Source organism: Colias croceus, chromosome 9 (genome assembly GCF_905220415.1).
Source record: "Colias croceus chromosome 9, ilColCroc2.1".
NCBI lineage: Eukaryota > Metazoa > Arthropoda > Insecta > Lepidoptera > Pieridae > Colias > Colias croceus.
This window is the reverse complement of record NC_059545.1, coordinates 11012514-11034499: the sequence shown is the minus strand read 5'-3', so window position 1 is coordinate 11034499 and position 21986 is coordinate 11012514. Positions and strand designations below refer to the sequence as shown.

Below are 21986 nucleotides of genomic sequence, written 5' to 3'. Positions count from 1 at the left end.
CAAACTTAATATAAATACCTAAATCTGTTAGAAATAGGTACCTAAATCTGTTACGAACCATTAATAAAGTACGGAATAAAGAATGTTCTTTTACCGAATCAAATAAAATTTTAAAATAACCTTGATAACGGCTATTCCGCGAATATCATCAATTAAAGATACAGAAAAAGCGATCTTAAGACCAACAACCGGCAACTTATTTTGGAAAGTCATTTTTACACCGGCATTTCACTTGTGCTACCCTACTTTCACTGACTTATAGCTAGTCTTATTGTTGTTTGACACTATTTTAATACTTAAATATAAAATAATGGACGCAATTTTCGTGATATACCAGGAACATTAAATAATGTGAGGTCAACTTTCTACCGCCAGTCACGAACGCAGTTCAAACTGCGAGTAACCAATAACCATACATTTATGGACATCAATGGCATCTTTCATTTCGTGTTTTCGAGATAAAACACTATTGTCGCATCATACACGACTCAAAACAACTTTCCAACTAATCTGGTAAGATTATAGACAATGATAAAATTACAGACGTCTTAAACAAAAGTTTAAAAAGTTGAAATTTGAAATGAGAACTTCAACGTAGTATGGAAAGGAGTTAAACTTGAGTTACGCGTCGAAGCCTCTGCCGCACATGTAGGCGCTTACCTGCTAAATGTCTCATGTCTGCCTCTACGGCCGCCAGCGCTGCCAGCAGCCAGCACGCCACCCAGGCGCCCCTCATGCTCACACACACTAATCACATCAACACAGCACACACAACACACTTGCGGCAAGTTTTCAAGTTTGGAAAGTGATGACGTGTGACACGATCGCCCGCTTGCTACACGTCTATCTCGCTCGGGCGTCAGGAACTGACTGGTGCGGAACGCGCTTCGCCGGCCGGCAAAAGGGTGGCGTGTTGAGAAAATTTATTTTGCATTTACAGTTTTTTGTTTTATTTTGAATATTATGGTTTTCTACATGTAATTTAAACAATGTTTGAAGATAAATCTACGTGTAAATATAATTCATAAAATAAATTACAGGAACAATCGAACATGACACATTTGCTTAGTTATTTTTAGAGGAAGTTCAATTATCTAGGTAACTTTTTACAATAAATTTATACGAGTATAATAACGACTTGAAATAACGATTAATAAGTATTTATTTATTTATTTATTATTCTTTATTGCATTGAAAATACATAAATATTAAATACATAATATAACAAAGACAAGAAACAGCAAAGGGCGGCCTTATCGCTAGGCAGCGATCTCTACCAGGTAACCCAAAAATCAGAGGAAATTTAACAATATGATGTGGGTGAGCAAAAATAAGGCAATACTAACACATTGAAAATGTACAAAATAGGTAAACATATTATACAAAGTATTTTGGGTTTAAGAACATAAATAACAATAAAGGATTAAAATAAAGTATATTCTATATGTATGTAATGTACTATTGACTTTACAGTAGATGTCTAGCAAAATACGCGAATTCAATGAATATCGTAGTGAAATATTTCCCCACTTATGGGCAATTATTCCGCAACTGGCATCACCGACTCACACAGGTGGTCGGCACAACAGTCAGGTATTCTAGCGTTAGCAAGAGACAAGTAAATATTTCCCCCCTCCCCCTCCAACTGTTTGCGTTCGCGACTCGCAAACCATTTTTTTACGAAAACTTTTTGTCCAACTTTAGAACATAAAAACGTCACGGGAAAATTTAGTCCTTCACAAAGGAAATATGTATTTAAATGAAACGTTTAGAAGTACGATAATAATTTATCTCTTTTGTTTTATAAATGACGAAGCGTTTTCTCTTGTTTCAGAGCTAAAGTCCAATTTGAATAATGATAAAATACCTATTCCGAAACAATGTTCCGAAAATGTTATTTTTGTTGTAAAATATGCCATCCATAGTTTAATAATTTAATAAATTAATTATTCTGTAACGTATAGGTAGCTAGGTATATTATCTATGATTCTTGCTTTCTTCATTTTTTTTGTTTTATTATCTTTTCGTGCCTATGTTCGATATTTGAATAAAAAATCTTATGTACTTACCTAGACGCTTAAAATAAATTAGTGCTACATTTTATATACCTACATGTATAATAGACTTAATTAGGTACTTATTAATTTATTACTTATCTATTAATTATTGTCTAAATATGGTAAGTATTTCAGTATTTAATTTTATGAAACGAATTACCTAGGCTACTAAATAACAAATATTTAACTAAATATGTTGGCAACTTCTACTAATGAATTATATTTGAATATTTCACCTATTTTTGAAATGGGATACAGGGATACCTACTAGTAAGTAGTAACATGTATAGTAAGTAAGTAGTTTTATAGCCGAACTTAAGAGAAGCTAAGTACATATCAAAATTCAAAGTTCTGAAAACGTAATAGGTACCTAATACCTATTTATTTTCCGCAGAACAGCACACACACTCAGGAACTTATATTAAAACTTATGGACAGTAAAACCGCAGGACGCAACTCGTGCCCAAAATATTTATTTTATATTGTCTCCATCTGCTGGTAGGTAATAAATCAATCGCAATCACTTAGATTTTTATGGATAAAATGCAATAAAATCATAAAATTTAAAAACAATTTTGTTATGAATTTTTATTGGCAGTGTTTAATTTTAATTTACCTCAAAGGAATGCCAGCTTTTTATGATTCTGCATAAACAAATGGATAAAAACAAGACGTGTGTTTTTTCCTACTATAAATGGCGTGTGGTACAGCCGAGCACGAGATGTAGGAAAAACCCTATTGCCTAATGTTACCTAAGTATATAATAACTAACAAACAAAAAATTGATTGTTAGGTACAAATATTTTCAAAACAGTGTGCAATATGGAAACATTATAATATGATAACATGGGTATACCGTATACCTACCTGAGTTTAGCAAACTATCAACTAGAATCTAAGTATTACGTTTGACATCGTTTTTTGCTGAGGTTTTTTGGGACAAAAATGCTTCAACAAATTAATAAAGAACAAAGAAGAGCGTGTGTTTCAAAAGTGAAACTTCTTAATGGCAAGATTCAAAGATATCAAAATCGTCGCCTAATTCCATGACGTGACGGTATTACCATAATTAGACCTTGAAGTTTTACTTTAAAAAATTAGTTATATAAAATCTGATATTTTAGCATTACTAAAGTCTAAAAACCTATATAAAATACCTACGGTTAATTGTTTTCAAACTGATATTGGTTGTCCTATTATTTTATAGAGTAAAATATAATCATAGAAGAGGGCTTTATATTTCTTTCAATATCATCATCACGTAAAATAACTAAAATCTATATAGGTACTCTTGTACTTGATCGATTTCGATGCTTTTCCTAAGGCTTTTCCTTTGAGAATGCGGAACTCAGTAAAGCAAACAAAATGTTTTATTCTTTTTGTAAATAGGTATTAATAATTTAATAATATTATTAAGAAAAATATTCGTGTTTTACACCTAACTATTCATAAGATTTTAATTTGTAAAATTCTTTACTCAGTTTGAAACGAAGCGTAATTTTTGTTTCAGAAAAAATAAAAATTGACATTGACATTGTCTTGAGCACCCAAAAGTCAAATCACAATTAATGTCAGTGAGAAATTGTCATTAATTTATGCGTTTATCACTTTGTAATTACCTACCTATTATACGAATTTTAAGTTTTAACTCAGTTGTTAATAAAAACAAAATAGTAGTGATAGTTAAATATTAAAAAGATGTATTTAGCAAGTTAAAATTGTGTTATTTGGCGATCGGCGTCTTACAACAAAACCAATATGGCCACCGAGAAGGCCGATCTTTTATTCTTCGATACATTTTCTCATGATGCTAGTGAGGTAAATACTGTTTTCTATTTGTAATAAATACTCTTTACTAACACAACTTACTTCTTTGTTACATATTTGTTAAATAACCTTACTTTTCATCGTTAAGTACTTGCTAGATAACAGTTTTAGTGAAATTGATTCCAGGATTTGAACTTAGACCTTGTCCAGTTTCCCAAATCGGTGTTTGTGACAGAAATAAGGATAATACCGCTCGGAGCTCGTGTAGAAGGTGATTTCCCTGGTGGTGTTCGCCTTGGTGCTACAAACCCAACCAAGTTTCATATTGACTTCTTTGTTAATGACTTAAGTAAGCCGGGAGCATGTACATTCGAAGCTCTTGGAAGTTTAGATTACTGCCAGAATGGACAGATACATATGGAGTGCAGTTCGGATGCAGAGCAACCTAGAATACCCACAGATGGATTGGTTTTGAGAGGTAAGTTGTATATTTTTATCATCATATAGGATATTTAATTAAGAATAATATATGGACTGAATTTGTGATAGTATGTTGTGAAGCAATTTATGAATGAGAACCTTGTAGTTCTACAAATTACGGACCCATTGCTTAAATAAGATTTTATAGCTATGATAGCGGTAGAATTCATGCTTCATTGTGTATGTTGATTAACACAAAAGAGAGCTGTCTATTATTATCATTCAGATATTATGAAGTCAAATGGAAGTTTCTAAGCAGTTGGAATTAAAATTATATTTTGTAGAATTCCAAAACTAAATGAACTGATTGTCAACATTGTTAGATTATATCTAACTAGATTTCCAGCCGTGGCTTCACCCACATTTTCAAAGAAAAACCTACATGGTTCTTATTCCTGTGGGATTTCTGGGATAAAAATCAGTCTGTAACTTATTCTGGGTATTCAGCTACCTACATATCAAATTTCATTGTAATCAAAGTTCAGTAGTTTTTGTGTGGAAGAGTAAGAAACATCCTTCCATCCATTGTCACAAACTTTTGCATTTATAATATTAGTAGGATTTGCTAGATTGCAAGCAATTGAAAAATTGTGATAAGTAGCTCATGGAATACAATCCTGGGAGATTTTAAGTTTATGATGATGTATAAACTAATCAAATCAGATTTAAATTACTATGTTTAAAATGGTGAAAAAATCTCACTAATATAAAGCTTAATGTTATTATTATACAGCAATATTCTATCTGTGTAAATTAATTATAAATTGGAAGGATTTGATTTTATATTTATTTGATATGAATTAATTCAAAAACAGATAAGGATGAGTAGTTGTAATTGCAGTGATAGCTAGTTTTACATTTAAATTAAATTTAAAATATAATTTTCAGGTTGCTACACCACCATAACGTTAGCAGTGTACGGCAGCTTAACACAAATCTTGCCAGAAACTCCAGCTACTGTAAACGCTCCACCAACCATACAGCGGCCAATTACTCGAGAAGTAGCAGCACTTCCACCAAATGTTCCACAATCATCTGACTGGAATCAAGATGCATCCAATCCGATCCCATCATACACCGGCAATGTTGCTACAGCCAACCCAGAGCCATACGAACAACCGACATATCCAGAAAATTATGACAATCCAATATACAGAAATGAATATTACGATAATGAGGCAAGAAAAGATCCTAGAACTTATCACCATTTGGAAGAAAATGAGTGGGAAAAAGAGCGGCGCGATCTGAGCTGCGAAAGAGACCCAGATCGGTTAAGACACAGCCCTCGCTCTATGGAAATGGATCGAGAGCGGCGGGATGGTCGTAGTAGGAGACGTTCCTTAGATAGGGGCAGGAGTCGCGAATCCTCTAGACATAGAGATCATAGTCGTGAGATCGATAGAATGGAGAGACTCCCATCTCGATCGAGAAGTCGCGACAGGGACTACGTTGCCAAAGGCGAATATCGTATGAGTCGGTCGAGATCTCGTAGTATTGATCGCGATTGGGACAGAGGCTCATATAAAAAAGAGGACTACAGGCGTCGTGGTCCGTCATATGATAGATCGCGCGGTGGTTCCTACGAACGTTCGCCTTACGATAAGCGAGCTACATCATATGAACGAAAAGTACCATATGACAAAGCCGGACCGTATGAAAAGAGAATGTCTCCATATGATAAAAGGAGCTCTTCTTATGAACGTAGAGCGCCATCCCCCTACGATAGAAAAAGACATTCGCCTTACACGCGCATGCGTGGTTCAAGCTATGGGAGTCGATCTCCAAGTCGCGATGATCCGAGAAAACGGCCTAGAACTCCACCTGGAGAAAGAAGACCGCTATCACCTCGAGAAGGTGACGCTACAAGTCCTATCAATTCATTAAGATCAGAAGATGGTGATTTTGATAGAAGTGGAAAGCAAATTCCGCGTGTCGACTTTTATCATCAGAGCTATAGGCATAAGAGTTCTATCAGAAGCCCCTCTCAGGAAGGCGATAATACATTTGTCGAGCCACAACATTCGAGTCTTGTTACTGTACCAATTGTGGACACTGCAACTACAAGTAAAGTTGTTGATTCACCGGTTCCTACTCAAGAAGATAAATCAATGGATGCTGAGCAATTTGAGCCAATCCTATCAGATGAAGATATTTGCGATGATTTAGAAGGACCTTCTTATATGGAAGTAGATTATGATGTAAATGAATATGAAGGAGTAGATGACATTATTAAGTATTATAATCCTTTCAAAGACGAATGGAATAAATATGAGCATGTGAATAGAATTTATATGCTAGCTGATGTGAAAAAGCCGGAATTGAAAGACGTAATGTCGGCTAGTTTCGAAGAACTATGTGATGTTAGCGCCGATTTGTTTAAAATATTGGAGATTACGAGATCAACAAAGAAAAGGGAACAAAAATTCTTTTCGAGCACATTCCAAGATATTGATAACTCGTCTAGGGAAGACTGGGTACATCTATGTGAACAACTTTTTGTTTCGCTCACGAATTTGTGCAAGAATACAGATATCATTTTACGTGTTTTTCGATCTTACAGCAGATCTGAACCATCAGACGAATTCATTGATATTTACAATTTACTAGTGACATTTTGCAAAATTGGTTTGAATTTTGAACTAGCATTATCACAGCAGCAGCCTACATACAAGATAAGGCATATGAAATGCGGGATTCGACTCGCGGAAGCTTTGATGTCTCATAGACATAACGGCCAAGTCATGAGATTACTTTTAAACACAGGTATTGACATACCAATGCTACTGTTGGACATGTACTCAAAAGAATACATGGCTCTCAGTATACGTCTCATGATTTTGAAAGCGCTGAATGCGTGTTTGTCGTCAAAAGTATCCGTGGATCATTTCATGCAAGAAGCAGTCTATCCTAAATTCGACAAAAATGCGAGCGATCATAATAGAAAACCAATGAATGGTTATCAAGCTCTTATATCTATAATGGAGTGCAATCCGCTCGCAAGAGCTAAATTTTCGCTGAGTGCTTTGATAAAAAAATTAAATGTATATGAAGTGTTGGGAAAATTGCACGAACTGATATTAAAACTTAACTCAAAATCTGGCGGTAAAGGAGAAAGCGATGAAAATGATTTATCTGAAAATGATATTGATTTCATAGTGCACTCCTTTGAAGAAATTCTATACATGTATAGATCCCAATGTTTCCATCTTTCACAGCCCAAAAGATTCTTACCTGTGTCTGCTCAGTTTGAAATCAATAAAGAATGCTCTAACGAAACACTCCTAGAATTTTTTAATACTCATCGCTTTTTGGAAACTTGTCTTTTCTTACTAACGTGTCCTTCGACGTGTAATAACCTAGTTATTACTAGTCGTATACACGACGTTCTGTATGAATTGGTCCATTCACACAATGGACTAATGTATTTATATAAAAACATGGCGTCAAGTGAGATTTTCTTCAAGATGTTAGCTCAGCCAGATGGCCAGCCCAATACAGAAGAAACACACTACCCCCATGATAGTAATTTGAGTAATTACAGTGAACTGCAAATTTTAGGTCTCGAACTGGCTTATCGACTGAAAGCTATGTATTATCTCGAATCGATATCTGACGTGCAAGCTGGAAAGGGAGATGAAAATGAGTTAATCGATCGACTACAGAATTTGTATTGCCTTAGTTTTGGTAACGTCGGAAAAACCGCTGTCCCAGACGTTATAATCATGGGGGATAATGCAGATTGCCTCATGACTATTTTTGAACATAGTTTGAAGGGCAAAGCTAAAAATGAGTCGCCGTCAAAACATAAATCACCGGCCAAGGGATACGCTATAGAACTTATAGTTTCCGCTGTAAGGTACTCAGCAAATGTGCCGTTTTTAAAGAAGTACGGCCAGAGACTCATAAATGTATCTAAAGAACATGACAGATTTGAGCCTAGTGTGTCCAGTGTTTTACAAGAAGTGATACCCTATTTGAAACCAGTTGAAAAACCAACAGTCATTGCTGGTGAGGACTTGGCGGAATGCGTCGAAATATTAAAGAGCAGCCTAGAACATTCGGCCGATTTGCCCGGTGAGCTTATGACGTGTTTGAGGATACTTCGCCATTTCTGTATCTCTGATTACGACTCGAAAGGGAATATAATTTGTGAAACTCCAACTGAAGAGTATATTGAGTTGAAGTATAAATATAATGTGCTACAATTATTCTCATTGGATGGTGTTGCGCATTTGGCCGGAATCCTTGATAGATTGGCGACACATTTCGACCAGCCGAGCATGCATACATCTTTCTTCACATCCGTTAAGGGCTTGCAATTAGCTCAGATATTGGTTCCCTGCTTGCGATTGCTGGATGAGATGTTAGCTAGAGTCGTGCGGTGTAGAGGACCTCGATTCAGAGATTTGACAGCCGCACCTATTTTGTTGAAAACATATGGACTCGCTAAAGCATTCCCGGTTGGATGTATCGGATACAGAACGGCGGCAAAAGCGGCTGAAGCGTCAGTAAGAGCTTTGCTTGCATATGCCCAGCCTATAGCAGATGATGCCAACGACGGTGATTCTATACGTCGTGGTCCTTGGACGTCATTATGCTCAGAAGTTATATCGTATACTATGACGGCACCATACACATTCGTTCCCGGTTTACTTATTTTCTCGGAATTACTTCCGTTACCACTGCCACTTCAAACAAAAACTGCTCCATCTGACCGCGAGTTGGCTGATGCATCAAACGAGAGGCGACTTTGGTCCGCACATCTGCACGCACTGTCGAATGACTTAACAGATATGATTCAAGTCATTTGTATGTCAACGTATCGACCAGTGGTGCATATGTTGCGAAGAGTTTGCATACAAATCGCGGATTTAGCGCCTAATACGGCTGCTACTGTAGCCAAAGCAGCAGTAGGAGCTGTCACACGTGAAATAAAAGATGGCGAACCAGCTACATCGAGCATGGCTAGAGTGCTTAGTTTCCTAGCTTGCTTAGTTTCGCACGCACCTGTAAAATGTGCAGTTATACACGCTATGAGCAACGGTCCTAAAGCGAATGAAGTTCAAACAGCATTATGTGGAATTTTCAGTTTGTCAAATGCTTCAAACGAACACGCAGCTGCGCAGGAATTCGCTGCACACGCACTCGCCGCTCTTTGCGACGCGGAAGTTACATTAACACCTCTGAATGCAGCTACAGACGTCATTTTAGCGAATTCATTGCCAAATAAAGAAGCATTGATGGCTTTATTAGAAGCGACTGCAGATTGTCTAGGCTCTGCTACTAGAACTTGTGCGGTAGCATCGTCAGTACTACGCGCTTATTACGTGATGACAGAACATGACTATGGGTTCCAGCAGTTCAGGAAGTTTGTGACGAAACGACGGGAGTCTTTGGGAAAGTTCTTTAAATGGGTTGTCGAAGGCACAGGGGATGATAAAGTGGAATGCTTAAATCTATATATCGATCTGATTAAAGTACTGAGGAGTGAGGAGGGCGTGGGGCCTCTCGGGAGGAAGGGAGTGCTGACATTGAATGAAATGGCCGATATGGTCGCTTATACTGCGGATTGTGAAGATCATCCTGTTATCTCATTGGAGAAAGTGCTTAAGGTTAGAGTCTTATAGTTTTACATTTAACTCCGCTATTTTCTTGAAATATAAAGATTATTTTTATGCTCCCATAATTGTAGCAATGCGAGATTAAATAAAATGATGTGATGATTCTATCATGATGAATGAGAAAGTGATATTTTCAAATAAAACAACCATTTATAATGCAAATTTTTATTTAATTTATGCATAACATAACCTATTTACACGTTCCAGGAGAGAAACGCAGACGAGGAAACCGTATCCAACGCAAGTTTTCTCTTCACGAATCTGCAGAAACTAAAATCTGAGGAGCCCATACAAGCTGAGAGCATTGACTCAGTGCTGCCGGCGCCCGAACCGCTGGTGACACAGTTCGCTTCCCGGCAGGTGTACACTATTGGAGACTCGAACGATGAAAGATTGACGAGTAGCTACTGGCTGAATGTGCCCGCTGCGAGCGGAGACGATGATGTTAATGATGCTGAGCTGGTGAGTCTATAATTTTTTTGTAAAAAAGGGTAATATTTATGGCAAATGGCAAATCAGTAAGCACAGTGCCGGATTAAGCCAGCGCGGGGCCTGTAGCAAATTCTGTCAAGAGGCCCTTCGTTTGCTATAGTTTCTCAAGACCGCCCTGCAGTAGGTATAAACCGCTGAACTGATTTTGATTTATGAGGTGACATTGCAATCATCTGAATTATTATGGTAGTGGTGTTAGTGACGTTCTACATAAATTGGCTGTCAGGGTTTAATTTTAATTTTAATATAAATATTTGTATATGATAATTTTTTATAATATTGTAAAAATTCTTTTGTTACATAAACGATAAATTTTTAATTAAATAAATTACATAAATAAAACATTTCAAAATTACAATGATTACCTATATTATTTTTTATTTTCAAAATATATGAATGCGGATAGCGGTAGTTTTTAGACTAGAACACGGGACATTTTATTTTTAGAAAGAAAGAAGGAAGAAACCATTTATTCCAATACACACAAACACTCAACAATAGCATTGTAAATTATGAATAATTAATATAATAATTATATAAATTATTATAATTATGAATATAATTATAATAATTATGAATAATAGGTAATAGAAAACATAAATTTATGTATGGTTGCTTGCGCTAAAAAAGGAAGCCTGACTAAAAAAGGATACCTGAGGCATAATACCTTAACACTGATTTTCAGTGACACCTTACGACATCCACATTGTCAGCTGCATTACTGAATAATAAATAAATATAATTCCTGAATAATAATAATTTTGTCATATCCATCACGGAGTTCAAATGAATTAAATCGCGGACGAAAACGACTCTGACGTTATTAAGCTATATAAAAGTAACAAAAAAAAGTATTATGCTTATTAAAATTATCTTATAATGATCATGAACCTTTATTGCACTATACAAATAATCACATTCACGATCGAAAAATCCAACAGCACTACCTCGAAGATCTTTTAACCATTTTACCGTTTTACCCATAAAAATGGCAAATTCATTTTCAAAATACTGGCAGCATACGTTGAAGTTTTGTATTCCTTCGTTATTCGTATAATATGTAAAATTATTATTTGTATACAAAATTAAATAAGCCAAATAATCTACAGAGAACCTGTAAAACGATGTTTTATCTTTTTGTTTGTTTTCGGGAACAAATTTTACAGCTTTTTAATATCACAAGACAGCATTTTTTTACTAAAATAGCAAACCCCTTTTGACGTATTGCATGACACTATAATCGCTATAGCACTGGCGGAGGTTCGTATTCGTTTTTGATTTCGTATTTTCTTTGACAAGGGCGATGGATGATTGTCATGCTCCATCTGCCTTTTATTTTGTAATCTAAGGTTTGATAGTCGATAGAATCCCATTTTATTTGATCGGGTTGTTACGACTAGCTCGTTCGATGACAATATCAGGAGATTCCCCTGTTAGTTTTTTTTTTTTTTTTTTTTTTTTTTTTTTTGTGGTGTTTCTCAATGTTAGCCAGAAGGGCTTCTACATTTTAACGCGGACGCGGGGGTGAACTGAAGGTTCACCCTGGTAGCGACATGCACAAGGGCGTCCCCCCTTGACGGGGACCACGAACCTCGGCTTGAGCTGTCGCTTGAGTGGAGGAGGCCAGAAGGGCCCTAATCGGACGGGCGCTCACCCGGGTGGGCGCGGGAACGCGGAACAAGGGACCTCGTCTTCGCCGGCGAAGACGGTGTACGCTTTCTGCTGTGGTGTGTGCGGTGTCGCGGTTTGTTCGACGTTGGGCTTCAATCGCCGAGTCTAGCCGTGCGTTAGCTTTGGTAATATCATCGTCGGAGTCGTCCAAGACGTGTCTCGGCCGCCTACGACGATGAGTGGGATCGGGTTTCGCGACGTATGCGATGGCCTTTGTCACCAATGGGTTAGGGTGGTTTTTAGCCTTGTCGAAGTAGCGCTTTGACGCTTGCTTCATCCATTGGGCTCCCCTGTTAGTTTTGCCGTGCGTTTTAACTTGCGTGTAGCGCAGTGCGAGCAGTACAACACAACTTTTGGTGTAGCCAGCGCTCAATTGTAGAAACGTGGTAAAATTTTAAATTATTGTTGTAGTTTTTTTATACCAACTTTTCTCGTGGTAGGTACGTGTATTTTTTTTTTACGGTACGTGTATTATAAATTGATATTTTTTTACGGTCAGACAGGTATTAGACCGCGGGGCCCCCCGAGTCGCGGGGCCCGTAGCATTTGCTACTCTTGCTACGTGGCTAATCCGGCACTGAGTAAGCAGGTTTTGAATAATTTATTTCCAAGTTATGTAACATTTTGTTCAATGTAGTTTTAAAATGTTTGTTTATACACAATATCCATAAGTGCGTACATGCGTCAATGTCATTTTTATATTTTTAGCTAAATTAAATTAATTCGCTCATCCAGGTATCCTGCGACATAATGGAGATAGCGAACGTGCACCTGTCTGTTTCCGGCGGAGCGTGTGGGGGCGAAGCCCTACTCGCTGCCGTGCGCCGCCTTGCGGGGTGCCTTGATACGCGCCCTGAAGCCCTGCCGTGCGACGATAAGCGGCCTGCTGGTGAGTTGGCAAGATAATTGAAATACACAGACAGCAGATCACGTATCACGCATACTACATCATACATCATGTGTGTCAGTAAAAAAAAAGTATTTAACAGCATCACACGCATACATCACACGTCCCATGACGCGTAACATAATACATCACACGTCACATGACGCGTAACATAATACATCACACGTCACATGACACATGACACATAACACAATACATCACACGTCACATGACGCATAACATAATACATCACACGTCACATGACGCGTAACATAATACATCACACGTCACATGACGCGTAACATAATACATCACACGTCACATGACGCATAACACAATACATCACATCACATAATACATCTCACGTCACATGACGCATAACATAATACATCACACGTCACATGACGCATAACACAATACATCACTCGTCACATGACGCGTAACATAATACATCACACGTCACATACCGCGTAACATAATACATCACTCGTCACAAGACGCATAACATAATACATCACACTGCACACATGATAGTATATCACACGCTTGACGCTACATATCACACGCTACATAATATCACACAATATGCAAAACTACAAGTCTTGCAGAAGTAAAAGGAAAAATGTAGACAATTTAAAGAACTTCAACTTTGTCTTGCCTATTTTAACACACTGATTACCTTCATCTGTATATTTTTATGCTTGTTTAGTGTGTAACTGACTCCCTTAGAGTTGATTTGTACCGAACAGTTGTTGAACCAAATTTCCACGGACAGATCTAATTGAAACTTTGTGCACTTAAGTATGTATAACATCATCGTAATTTTTTTACATGCTATCTACAGGATGTCCCACTATCGGTATACTAAGCGCGAAGGGCTTTGTAGTTTTGCATACACTGATCACGTAAAAAATACTTAAACAACAAAATAACGTCAAAATTATTTTGCTAAATTTTTCCTTAAAATCCTTGTTTTCTATTCTAGCATCGCGCAACCGGCATTTACCGCTTCTCGTGAGCATTTTGTCTATAAAAATATAATCTTAAACGATATCTCACGTGCGGGTGGCAAATTTGGGCGTGTTGCTTGTTAGGGGTGTACACATAGAGTTTTAATAATTCATTTATCAGAAAAAAAATACGTCTGGAATTTTATAAGTATTTTTTACGTACTCAGCGTATGCAAAGCTATCTCCTTCGAGTATACTGAAAGTGGGACACTCTGTATATGTTTATTAAATTAATTTCATGAGTTTAAACGTTTTTTTGTAATTATTGAAGTTATACTTCTTTTGGCGCGATGCGATGGATAAATGATGAGAGTGAATTTTTACGATGCGCGCGCACACCGACACCTAAATTTAACAGCATGAAGTTAGTTCTAGGCGGTATGAAAATTGATAACTATGTTCAAGTTGTATATTCTAGTATTTTTTTCCATACGCCAAAGAAGTATAACTTCTAACGCGTGTACATAAGTACACACATGCTTTTTTTTATTGCATTAACTACATGTAATGTTGTCATTGCCAGTGGCGCTGTCCCGCGTGCGCGGCGAGGCGGGCGCTGCGGGCGCGGCGGGCGCGGGCGCGGACGCGTTCCGCTCGCGGCCCCCCAACACCTCGCGCCCGCCCTCGCTGCACGTGGACGACTTCACCGCGCTGCACCACGTGTACGCGCCCAAGGGCGGCCGGTAAGTGTGCCCATTGCTCCCCCCACTCCCCCCTACTTCCCCTCAGCCGGACGCGTTCCGCTCGCGGCCCCCCAACACCTCGCGCCCGCCCTCGCTGCACGTGGACGACTTCACCGCGCTGCACCACGTGTACGCGCCCAAGGGCGGCCGGTAAGTGTGCCCATTGCTCCCCCCACTCCCCCCTACTTCCCCTCAGCCGGACGCGTTCCGCTCGCGGCCCCCCAACACCTCGCGCCCGCCCTCGCTGCACGTGGACGACTTCACCGCGCTGCACCACGTGTACGCGCCCAAGGGCGGCCGGTAAGTGTGCCCATTGCTCCCCCCACTCCCCCCTACTTCCCCTCAGCCGGACGCGTTCCGCTCGCGGCCCCCCAACACCTCGCGCCCGCCCTCGCTGCACGTGGACGACTTCACCGCGCTGCACCACGTGTACGCGCCCAAGGGCGGCCGGTAAGTGTGCCCATTGCTCCCCCCACTCCCCCCTACTTCCCCTCAGCCGGACGCGTTCCGCTCGCGGCCCCCCAACACCTCGCGCCCGCCCTCGCTGCACGTGGACGACTTCACCGCGCTGCACCACGTGTACGCGCCCAAGGGCGGCCGGTAAGTGTGCCCATTGCTCCCCCCCACTCCCCCCTACTTCCCCTCAGCCGGACGCGTTCCGCTCGCGGCCCCCCAACACCTCGCGCCCGCCCTCGCTGCACGTGGACGACTTCACCGCGCTGCACCACGTGTACGCGCCCAAGGGCGGCCGGTAAGTGTGCCCATTGCTCCCCCCACTCCCCCCTACTTCCCCTCAGCCGGACGCGTTCCGCTCGCGGCCCCCCAACACCTCGCGCCCGCCCTCGCTGCACGTGGACGACTTCACCGCGCTGCACCACGTGTACGCGCCCAAGGGCGGCCGGTAAGTGTGCCCATTGCTCCCCCCACTCCCCCCTACTTCCCCTCAGCCGGACGCGTTCCGCTCGCGGCCCCCCAACACCTCGCGCCCGCCCTCGCTGCACGTGGACGACTTCACCGCGCTGCACCACGTGTACGCGCCCAAGGGCGGCCGGTAAGTGTGCCCATTGCTCCCCCCACTCCCCCCTACTTCCCCTCAGCCGGACGCGTTCCGCTCGCGGCCCCCCAACACCTCGCGCCCGCCCTCGCTGCACGTGGACGACTTCACCGCGCTGCACCACGTGTACGCGCCCAAGGGCGGCCGGTAAGTGTGCCCATTGCTCCCCCCCCCCCCCCCTACTTCCCCTCAGCCGGACGCGTTCCGCTCGCGGCCCCCCAACACCTCGCGCCCGCCCTCGCTGCACGTGGACGACTTCACCGCGCTGCACCACGTGTACGCGCCCAAGGGCGGCCGGTAAGTGTGCCCATTGCTCCCCCCACTCCCCCCTACTTCCCCTCAGCCGGACGCGTTCCGCTCGCGGCCCCCCAACACCTCGCGCCCGCCCTCGCTGCACGTGGACGACTTCACCGCGCTGCACCACGTGTACGCGCCCAAGGGCGGCCGGTAAGTGTGCCCATTGCTCCCCCCACTCCCCCCTACTTCCCCTCAGCCGGACGCGTTCCGCTCGCGGCCCCCCAACACCTCGCGCCCGCCCTCGCTGCACGTGGACGACTTCACCGCGCTGCACCACGTGTACGCGCCCAAGGGCGGCCGGTAAGTGTGCCCATTGCTCCCCCCACTCCCCCCTACTTCGAAATAAGAAAAACCTTATTTTTTGCTTCTCTAAGCCAATTTAATGATTAGTTTAATGAGTATAAATTTGAAACGATTGTATTATTTTGTTATTCCAGAGGTGGTCGTCGTGGCGCGGCTTCAGAGCGTGGTCGCTTCGCCGGCCCGCATCCGCACTATCGACAGCTGTAAGTAAACTAACCTAACCTAACTCATTTGTAAACAAATACAATAACTTATAACACAATATCACACACACACACACACACACACACATGCACGCAACACGCACAAACACACACACGCACCCGCACGCAATTCACACAAACGCACACACACAACACACACACACACGCAACTGCAAGCAATTCGCACAAAAACATGCACACACGCACCCGCACGCAACACGCATAGAAGATATACTTACGCAAGAGTACGCACACACGTTTATGCAAGGAACACACACACTAGCATACACATATAAGCACGCACACATACAAAAACACACATTCTGTCCGTCCCTGATTGGTCGCATCAACTATTCTCCTTTTTCGTAACTTATTGCAGTACGCACAACACAAATTATTGCTTACACTAAAATACAGTATTTATAATCTTATGGTGACATATTATAATAATAGTATTTTTATCATAGATATAATATAGGTATTTGTTTCCAGTCGCGGTCGTGGTGCGTGGGAGATGGGAGCACAACACGTGGGGCACTTTCCTCCCACTTCGCCTTACATGATGGGTTCGTATTGTATTTATGCAAATATCATAAAAAAGAGCGTGTGTCGAGCACACGTGTCAGAAGTAAAACTTCTTTGGCAACATTCAAAGATACCAAAATCGTCGCCTTACTTTATGACGTGACGATATTGCCATGACGCGAACTTAAAATTTTACTCTCAATGCACCTAAAGAAGATTCACTTCAATAGTAACTATTTATAATTTGTAGCAATTTTAATTTTATCAGACAAAATCCATCCCCTGATTATGAACTGTTTCTACAAACACTAACTACTTAAATGTATATTGAAAATAATATTTACATTTTTTTCAGGTGGGATGGGTTGGGGTGGCGCAAGGATGCAGCGTGGGCCCAGACATCGATCCTTTATGCGATAGATATCAAATATATTGCATTTCATGAATTTATGTGTTTTATTTATTGATTTCCTTCAAATAACTGCACAAATTAAATAAATTCCAAACTGTACATTATTGTTGAATGAATTGTAAGGTGTTAAAATAAAACAAATTATGAATTCCATACATAATTTAATCTTAAGCCATCACCAAAATAGTAACAGTTATAATTTACAAGTAGTCAAATAAACATTACAATTCTTAACTACTTTTGAAATGAAAAATAGTAAGTACATTCTTATGTCAACATCGCTATTTCAGTTCATTCTCATTTCCCAAACAATAATAATTTATTAAGACAGACATTGCAGATAATTTCCTTCAGCACTAACCATACAAGCGGGAAATAGTTTTTTGTGTAACGAATAAATTGTGTATCTTAAATTAACTTTGTGTCAATATAAATAAGTAGTTATGTATGCTTTGAAACAAGACGCACGTGAAATATCATCCTATCTCTATTAGCTATCTCTTATAAAAAACAAATTATTGAAAATGTCATATTTTATTCACACAGGCCTCACTTATTTGTTTGTACTAAATCTTTCAACACACATCTGTAGCCATCTATATCAAGTACTTCTTTGTCCGGACACGCACATCTCGCAAACAACTCTTGAGTATTATTATTTTCGATCGCAAAACATAATTTTTGACATTTGTTATAGTTCCCATAACACGGATGGTTTGAAACCATTCGCTGATCATCTTCGCTGTAATATTTAATGCCATAAGATCTATCATTGCTTGGAACTTTACTTATTACTTCCTCTTCTTTACCATTGAGTTTATGCAATCGGATAATAGCATTCTGTTTCCAATCGGTAAAATAAAGGTATTGCTTGTGTACTACAATTGAGAAAGGATGCTTTATGTAATCAGAATTTATAGTTTTCACATCTTTTCCGTCTAATGTGGAGTGTTGGATGTGTTTTAATTCTCCATCGGCCCAGTATAACCTATCCTCTTCGAAATCTATAGATAGACCGTTCGGCCACACAAATTTTATATTTTTGAATATAAACATGCCATTGCCATCTGAATTTGCTCTAATAACTTTTGCCCTATCCGGGCCCCAATCAGATATGAAAATTAAACCTTTTCTTGGGTAAACTACTATCGCCCTAGGTTTGGCTAGACCACTAATAAGATTGCTCTTATGTGCTCCGTTTAGCGTACACAAAACATTCACAGACCCATTATATGCAGTTGTGTAGTATAAGTTCTGCGACATCCAGTCGAAAGCCAACCCTTCTCCCACATTTTGTAGGTCTGATACCTTTTCCTTGTCCGTCCCATTTTTATTTATACTGTACATAACGTCATCGATAATATCTGAATAATAAATCTGACCATTCCGCGAATCAAAGTCCAGTCCAACAAATCTGGTGTTATCGGAAACATCTACATATAGAGTGTCATGTGTGTCCTTGATTGATGGATCGATAACTTTACCCTGAACAATTGTCTTACGAGTGTATACGAGAAATTCTTTCGCTGGCATACACGATTTTAAGTCATAATTCAAGATATAGCCCGCGTGACATACGCAGCTAAAACCTATTTCCTCGCTGGGCAAATTTGTTACGATGCACATTTGTGAGCACCCACCATTATCATTTCCACATGGATTGTCGACTGAGGTTTGTTTAAGGGGATGCAAAATTGCTAAACTTTTAGGTTGTAGGTATTCTTTATTGGCATCTGTTTTATAAACATCTCGTATACTGGCAGATCCTTCGTATTCATCTACTGAAAAAACCGTTTGATTGAGACTATCAGACCAGAATACTTTATTTTTATAAGTGGCTAATCTAACTGGATAATACAAATTTGATTCGACTTTAACAATTGGAAGTTTATTCTCGCCATTATAATCGACGCTTTCAATAAAATCCAGTGCTGCAATACAGTAATATAGCCTTTTCTTCTGCGTGTCTACGGCGACACCAAACAAATGGTAGCCTGCACTAAATTCTGAAACTATTGTTTTCACATCTGTGCCATCCATATTTGCTCGAATTATCTGAAATACATGAATGAACACATGAACAAATGAATTTTTTTAGTGAATATTTGTTTTACTTCTAAAAATTACTTCAGGTCGTAGTATGAAAATAGGAATAAGATTGTCTTACCAATCCGAAACTTATAAACTGACGTAGATACGGTATACGCAAACAAACTAGCAGTTAAAGCTGTTCGCGTTAGAAAATGATAGAACCATTAGCTGAAAAGAGAGAAACCTCCTACCTCTGTTATAACTATATCTATATGTATTCTAAGATCCAAAAGAAACAAACGCCCCACCGATGTAAATAAATAAATTATAAAATCTATTCCCTACGTTTTGTTATTTTATTTATTGAATTAGTTTACCTTTTTATCATCCGCCACAAACATAAGCCCTCGTAGTGGATCCAAGGCGATATCGGTAGGATTCGTCAAGTTAGTGTCCAAGATAACGTTCTGCCAGCTTCCATCTAACTCAAAGACATGAACCTTATTTCCGAGCTGGTCAACAACATATAGTTTGTCTCCAACCCAGTCCACCGCTAGGGCGACTGGCCCCCACCCGCCAGAAACTGTAAGGTTTCTGATGATTGTCGACTCGTTTAATAGCTGAACGTATACCTTTAAATAAAAGATTTTTTTTTGGTTTTTGCACTTTTTCATTTGCGAGTGACTTTATGCATATGTACTTAAATTATTTAAAAATTATTATTTATAATTTAAATTGTCGATGTAAAAATTATTATTTATTTGATATATTAATGCATTTATTATTAAATAAAATGGTATGAAGATCGCAGATCGCAGGTACATGATCCCCATGAGCAAGTCATGGGGATCATGTACCTGCGTATCCAACGGTAAAATATTTTTTGTAAACGGTTCAGTATTTCCTGAATAAGCGCGTTCAAACAAACAAACAAATTATTAGTATTGTATAGTAAGAGTAAAATGTAATCATGTATTAAAAAAGAGTGTGCCGACTAGCACACGTGTCAGAAGTGAAACTTTTTTGGCAAGATCGCTGACTTACTCCATGACGAAACGGTATTGCTATGACGCGACCTTGCAAATACAGCCTACACTACTAAAGAGGTTTCACTTCGAAAAGTTATTTCTATGTTATTTCAATGTTCTCGTACCTTATAAGTATAATAATCATCGGACCAGAACAACAGATTCTTTCGATAATGGTAGTCGACCCCAGCGGCGGTGGTGGCGAAGGTTATGTTCTGAAAAGTGTCTCCATCCACAAGAACTACACCATTCCTCTGAGCAAGGAGAAGCAGCGGGGCGTCTTTTAACTGACTGTTGTTGAGATCCGTAGAAGCTACGAACGTTAATTTTTTAAAGTGGTTTCTTTTCATATAACTTTTTGTTATTTTTATATATTATACAATTTAGCCAATTCATAATCGTTCAGGAAAACTTATGGCAAATTAATAATTTGTACAAAACCTGTCTGTTAATAAATTCATAAGAATAAATGTAGAAATTATGTACTAAATTCTATGACACCCAGGTATGTGATTTGATTGTCTCATAATCAATTAAAATTTACAGCGCTAGTACTTAAATCTATTTATGTAATATTTTTTGTTCAGCATTATTTATCGAATGTATATATGTAATAATGTAATGTAATGCTTTTCAAGTCAAAGAAAAACCGGTATAGTTCCCTTGGTATTACCGGGAGAAAACCTATCCTATGTCCATTCATTTTCATGGATGGATTCATCCAAATCGGTTCAATGGTAGAGGCGTGAAGGTAGAGACAGAGTTACTTTCACAATTGTAATATTAATTAAATAAATGTATGTTACATTATGTAGTTTAGGTTTTACCTCCACTCTCTGTCGTGACATTACTTGTGTCATCTGCTCCGACTATAATCAACACACAGCTTGTTAACCAATAAAACAACATCATTTTAATCATTTTCACACTATTTCTCATTTAAGATATTATGTACTTATCTTTTTTATATCACTTATACTTTACACGACTGTAGCTGTACTTGTGTAGCACAATCGAGCTTTGTATAAATTACTAGTTCAGAATCATATTTCACATGATTTTCCTTAAACAAAGGTTATTTAGTTTACATACAAATGTATATAGACTGAGAAAAATGAATAAAGTATTTGTTAAATTCACATATTTTCACTGAATTTAAAAGCAGAAATTCTGTATCAAATGTATTTTTTGTTTTAATCCTTCTGTAAATAGGTAAGTAGAGTCGTTTCTATCAAGTGATACTAAGCGAAAATAAGATGTTTTTGTTTGAGGAAAAATGTGACTTTAAAGCTCTGAGATGAAACCTGTTCCTACTATAAGTACCTATAAAGGAGAGTGATGCTTTATTATTAATTACACATAATAATATTATGTTTTTTCCTTATCGACTTAACTAGTTAAATAGTTTGGAAAATCCAAAAGTGCACGCCTCATAATCTCATCCTTTACAATAAAATTGATTATTT

General features: G+C 39.3%; 3 protein-coding genes across 3 annotated transcripts in view; 1 reads left to right on the top strand and 2 right to left on the bottom strand.

Annotated features, from left to right (window-relative positions):
- LOC123694342 (low-density lipoprotein receptor-related protein 2) overlaps positions 1 to 858 on the bottom strand; it is a 140009-nt gene extending 139151 nt beyond the window's left edge. Inside the window, exon 1 of the mRNA XM_045639751.1 lies at positions 661 to 858. Within this exon, the coding sequence (XP_045495707.1) occupies positions 661 to 736 (76 nt within the window). The 5' untranslated portion in view covers positions 737 to 858. The remainder of the gene's footprint in view (positions 1 to 660) is intronic.
- Positions 859 to 3705: 2847 nt separating this feature from the next.
- LOC123694199 (protein virilizer) lies at positions 3706 to 17469 on the top strand. The gene is made up of 9 exons (XM_045639557.1): positions 3706 to 3875; positions 4011 to 4302; positions 5193 to 9916; positions 10133 to 10387; positions 12824 to 12977; positions 14508 to 14667; positions 16456 to 16524; positions 17017 to 17090; positions 17405 to 17469. Exons 1-9 carry the CDS (start codon positions 3816 to 3818, stop codon positions 17467 to 17469), a joined length of 5853 nt encoding a protein of 1950 aa, XP_045495513.1. The 5' UTR covers positions 3706 to 3815.
- A 138-nt stretch (positions 17470 to 17607) lies between these two features.
- On the bottom strand, positions 17608 to 21741 carry LOC123694429 (low-density lipoprotein receptor-related protein 2-like). The gene is made up of 4 exons (XM_045639865.1): positions 21348 to 21741; positions 20646 to 20833; positions 19870 to 20124; positions 17608 to 19516 (listed from the first exon to the last, which is right to left on the bottom strand). The coding sequence occupies exons 1-4, from the start codon at positions 21457 to 21459 to the stop codon at positions 18011 to 18013; spliced, it is 2061 nt and encodes a 686-aa protein (XP_045495821.1). The 5' UTR covers positions 21460 to 21741; the 3' UTR covers positions 17608 to 18010.
- Positions 21742 to 21986: the final 245 nt, after the last annotated feature.

Bases quoted from the DNA above. Each gene is read 5' to 3' on its own strand.
- LOC123694199 (XM_045639557.1), top strand. From the start codon at position 3,816: ATGGCCACCGAGAAGGCCGATCTTTTATTCTTCGATACATTTTCTCAT. The intron at 16,525-17,016 runs GTAAGTAAACTA...ATTTGTTTCCAG, and splicing joins CATCCGCACTATCGACAGCT to TCGCGGTCGTGGTGCGTGGG. The intron at 17,091-17,404 runs GTTCGTATTGTA...CATTTTTTTCAG, and splicing joins CACTTCGCCTTACATGATGG to GTGGGATGGGTTGGGGTGGC.
- LOC123694429 (XM_045639865.1), bottom strand. From the start codon at position 21,459: ATGAGAAATAGTGTGAAAATGATTAAAATGATGTTGTTTTATTGGTTA. The intron at 20,125-20,645 runs GTACGAGAACAT...TTTTATTTAAAG, and splicing joins ATGATTATTATACTTATAAG to GTATACGTTCAGCTATTAAA. The intron at 19,517-19,869 runs GTAAACTAATTC...CATGTATTTCAG, and splicing joins TTGTGGCGGATGATAAAAAG to ATAATTCGAGCAAATATGGA.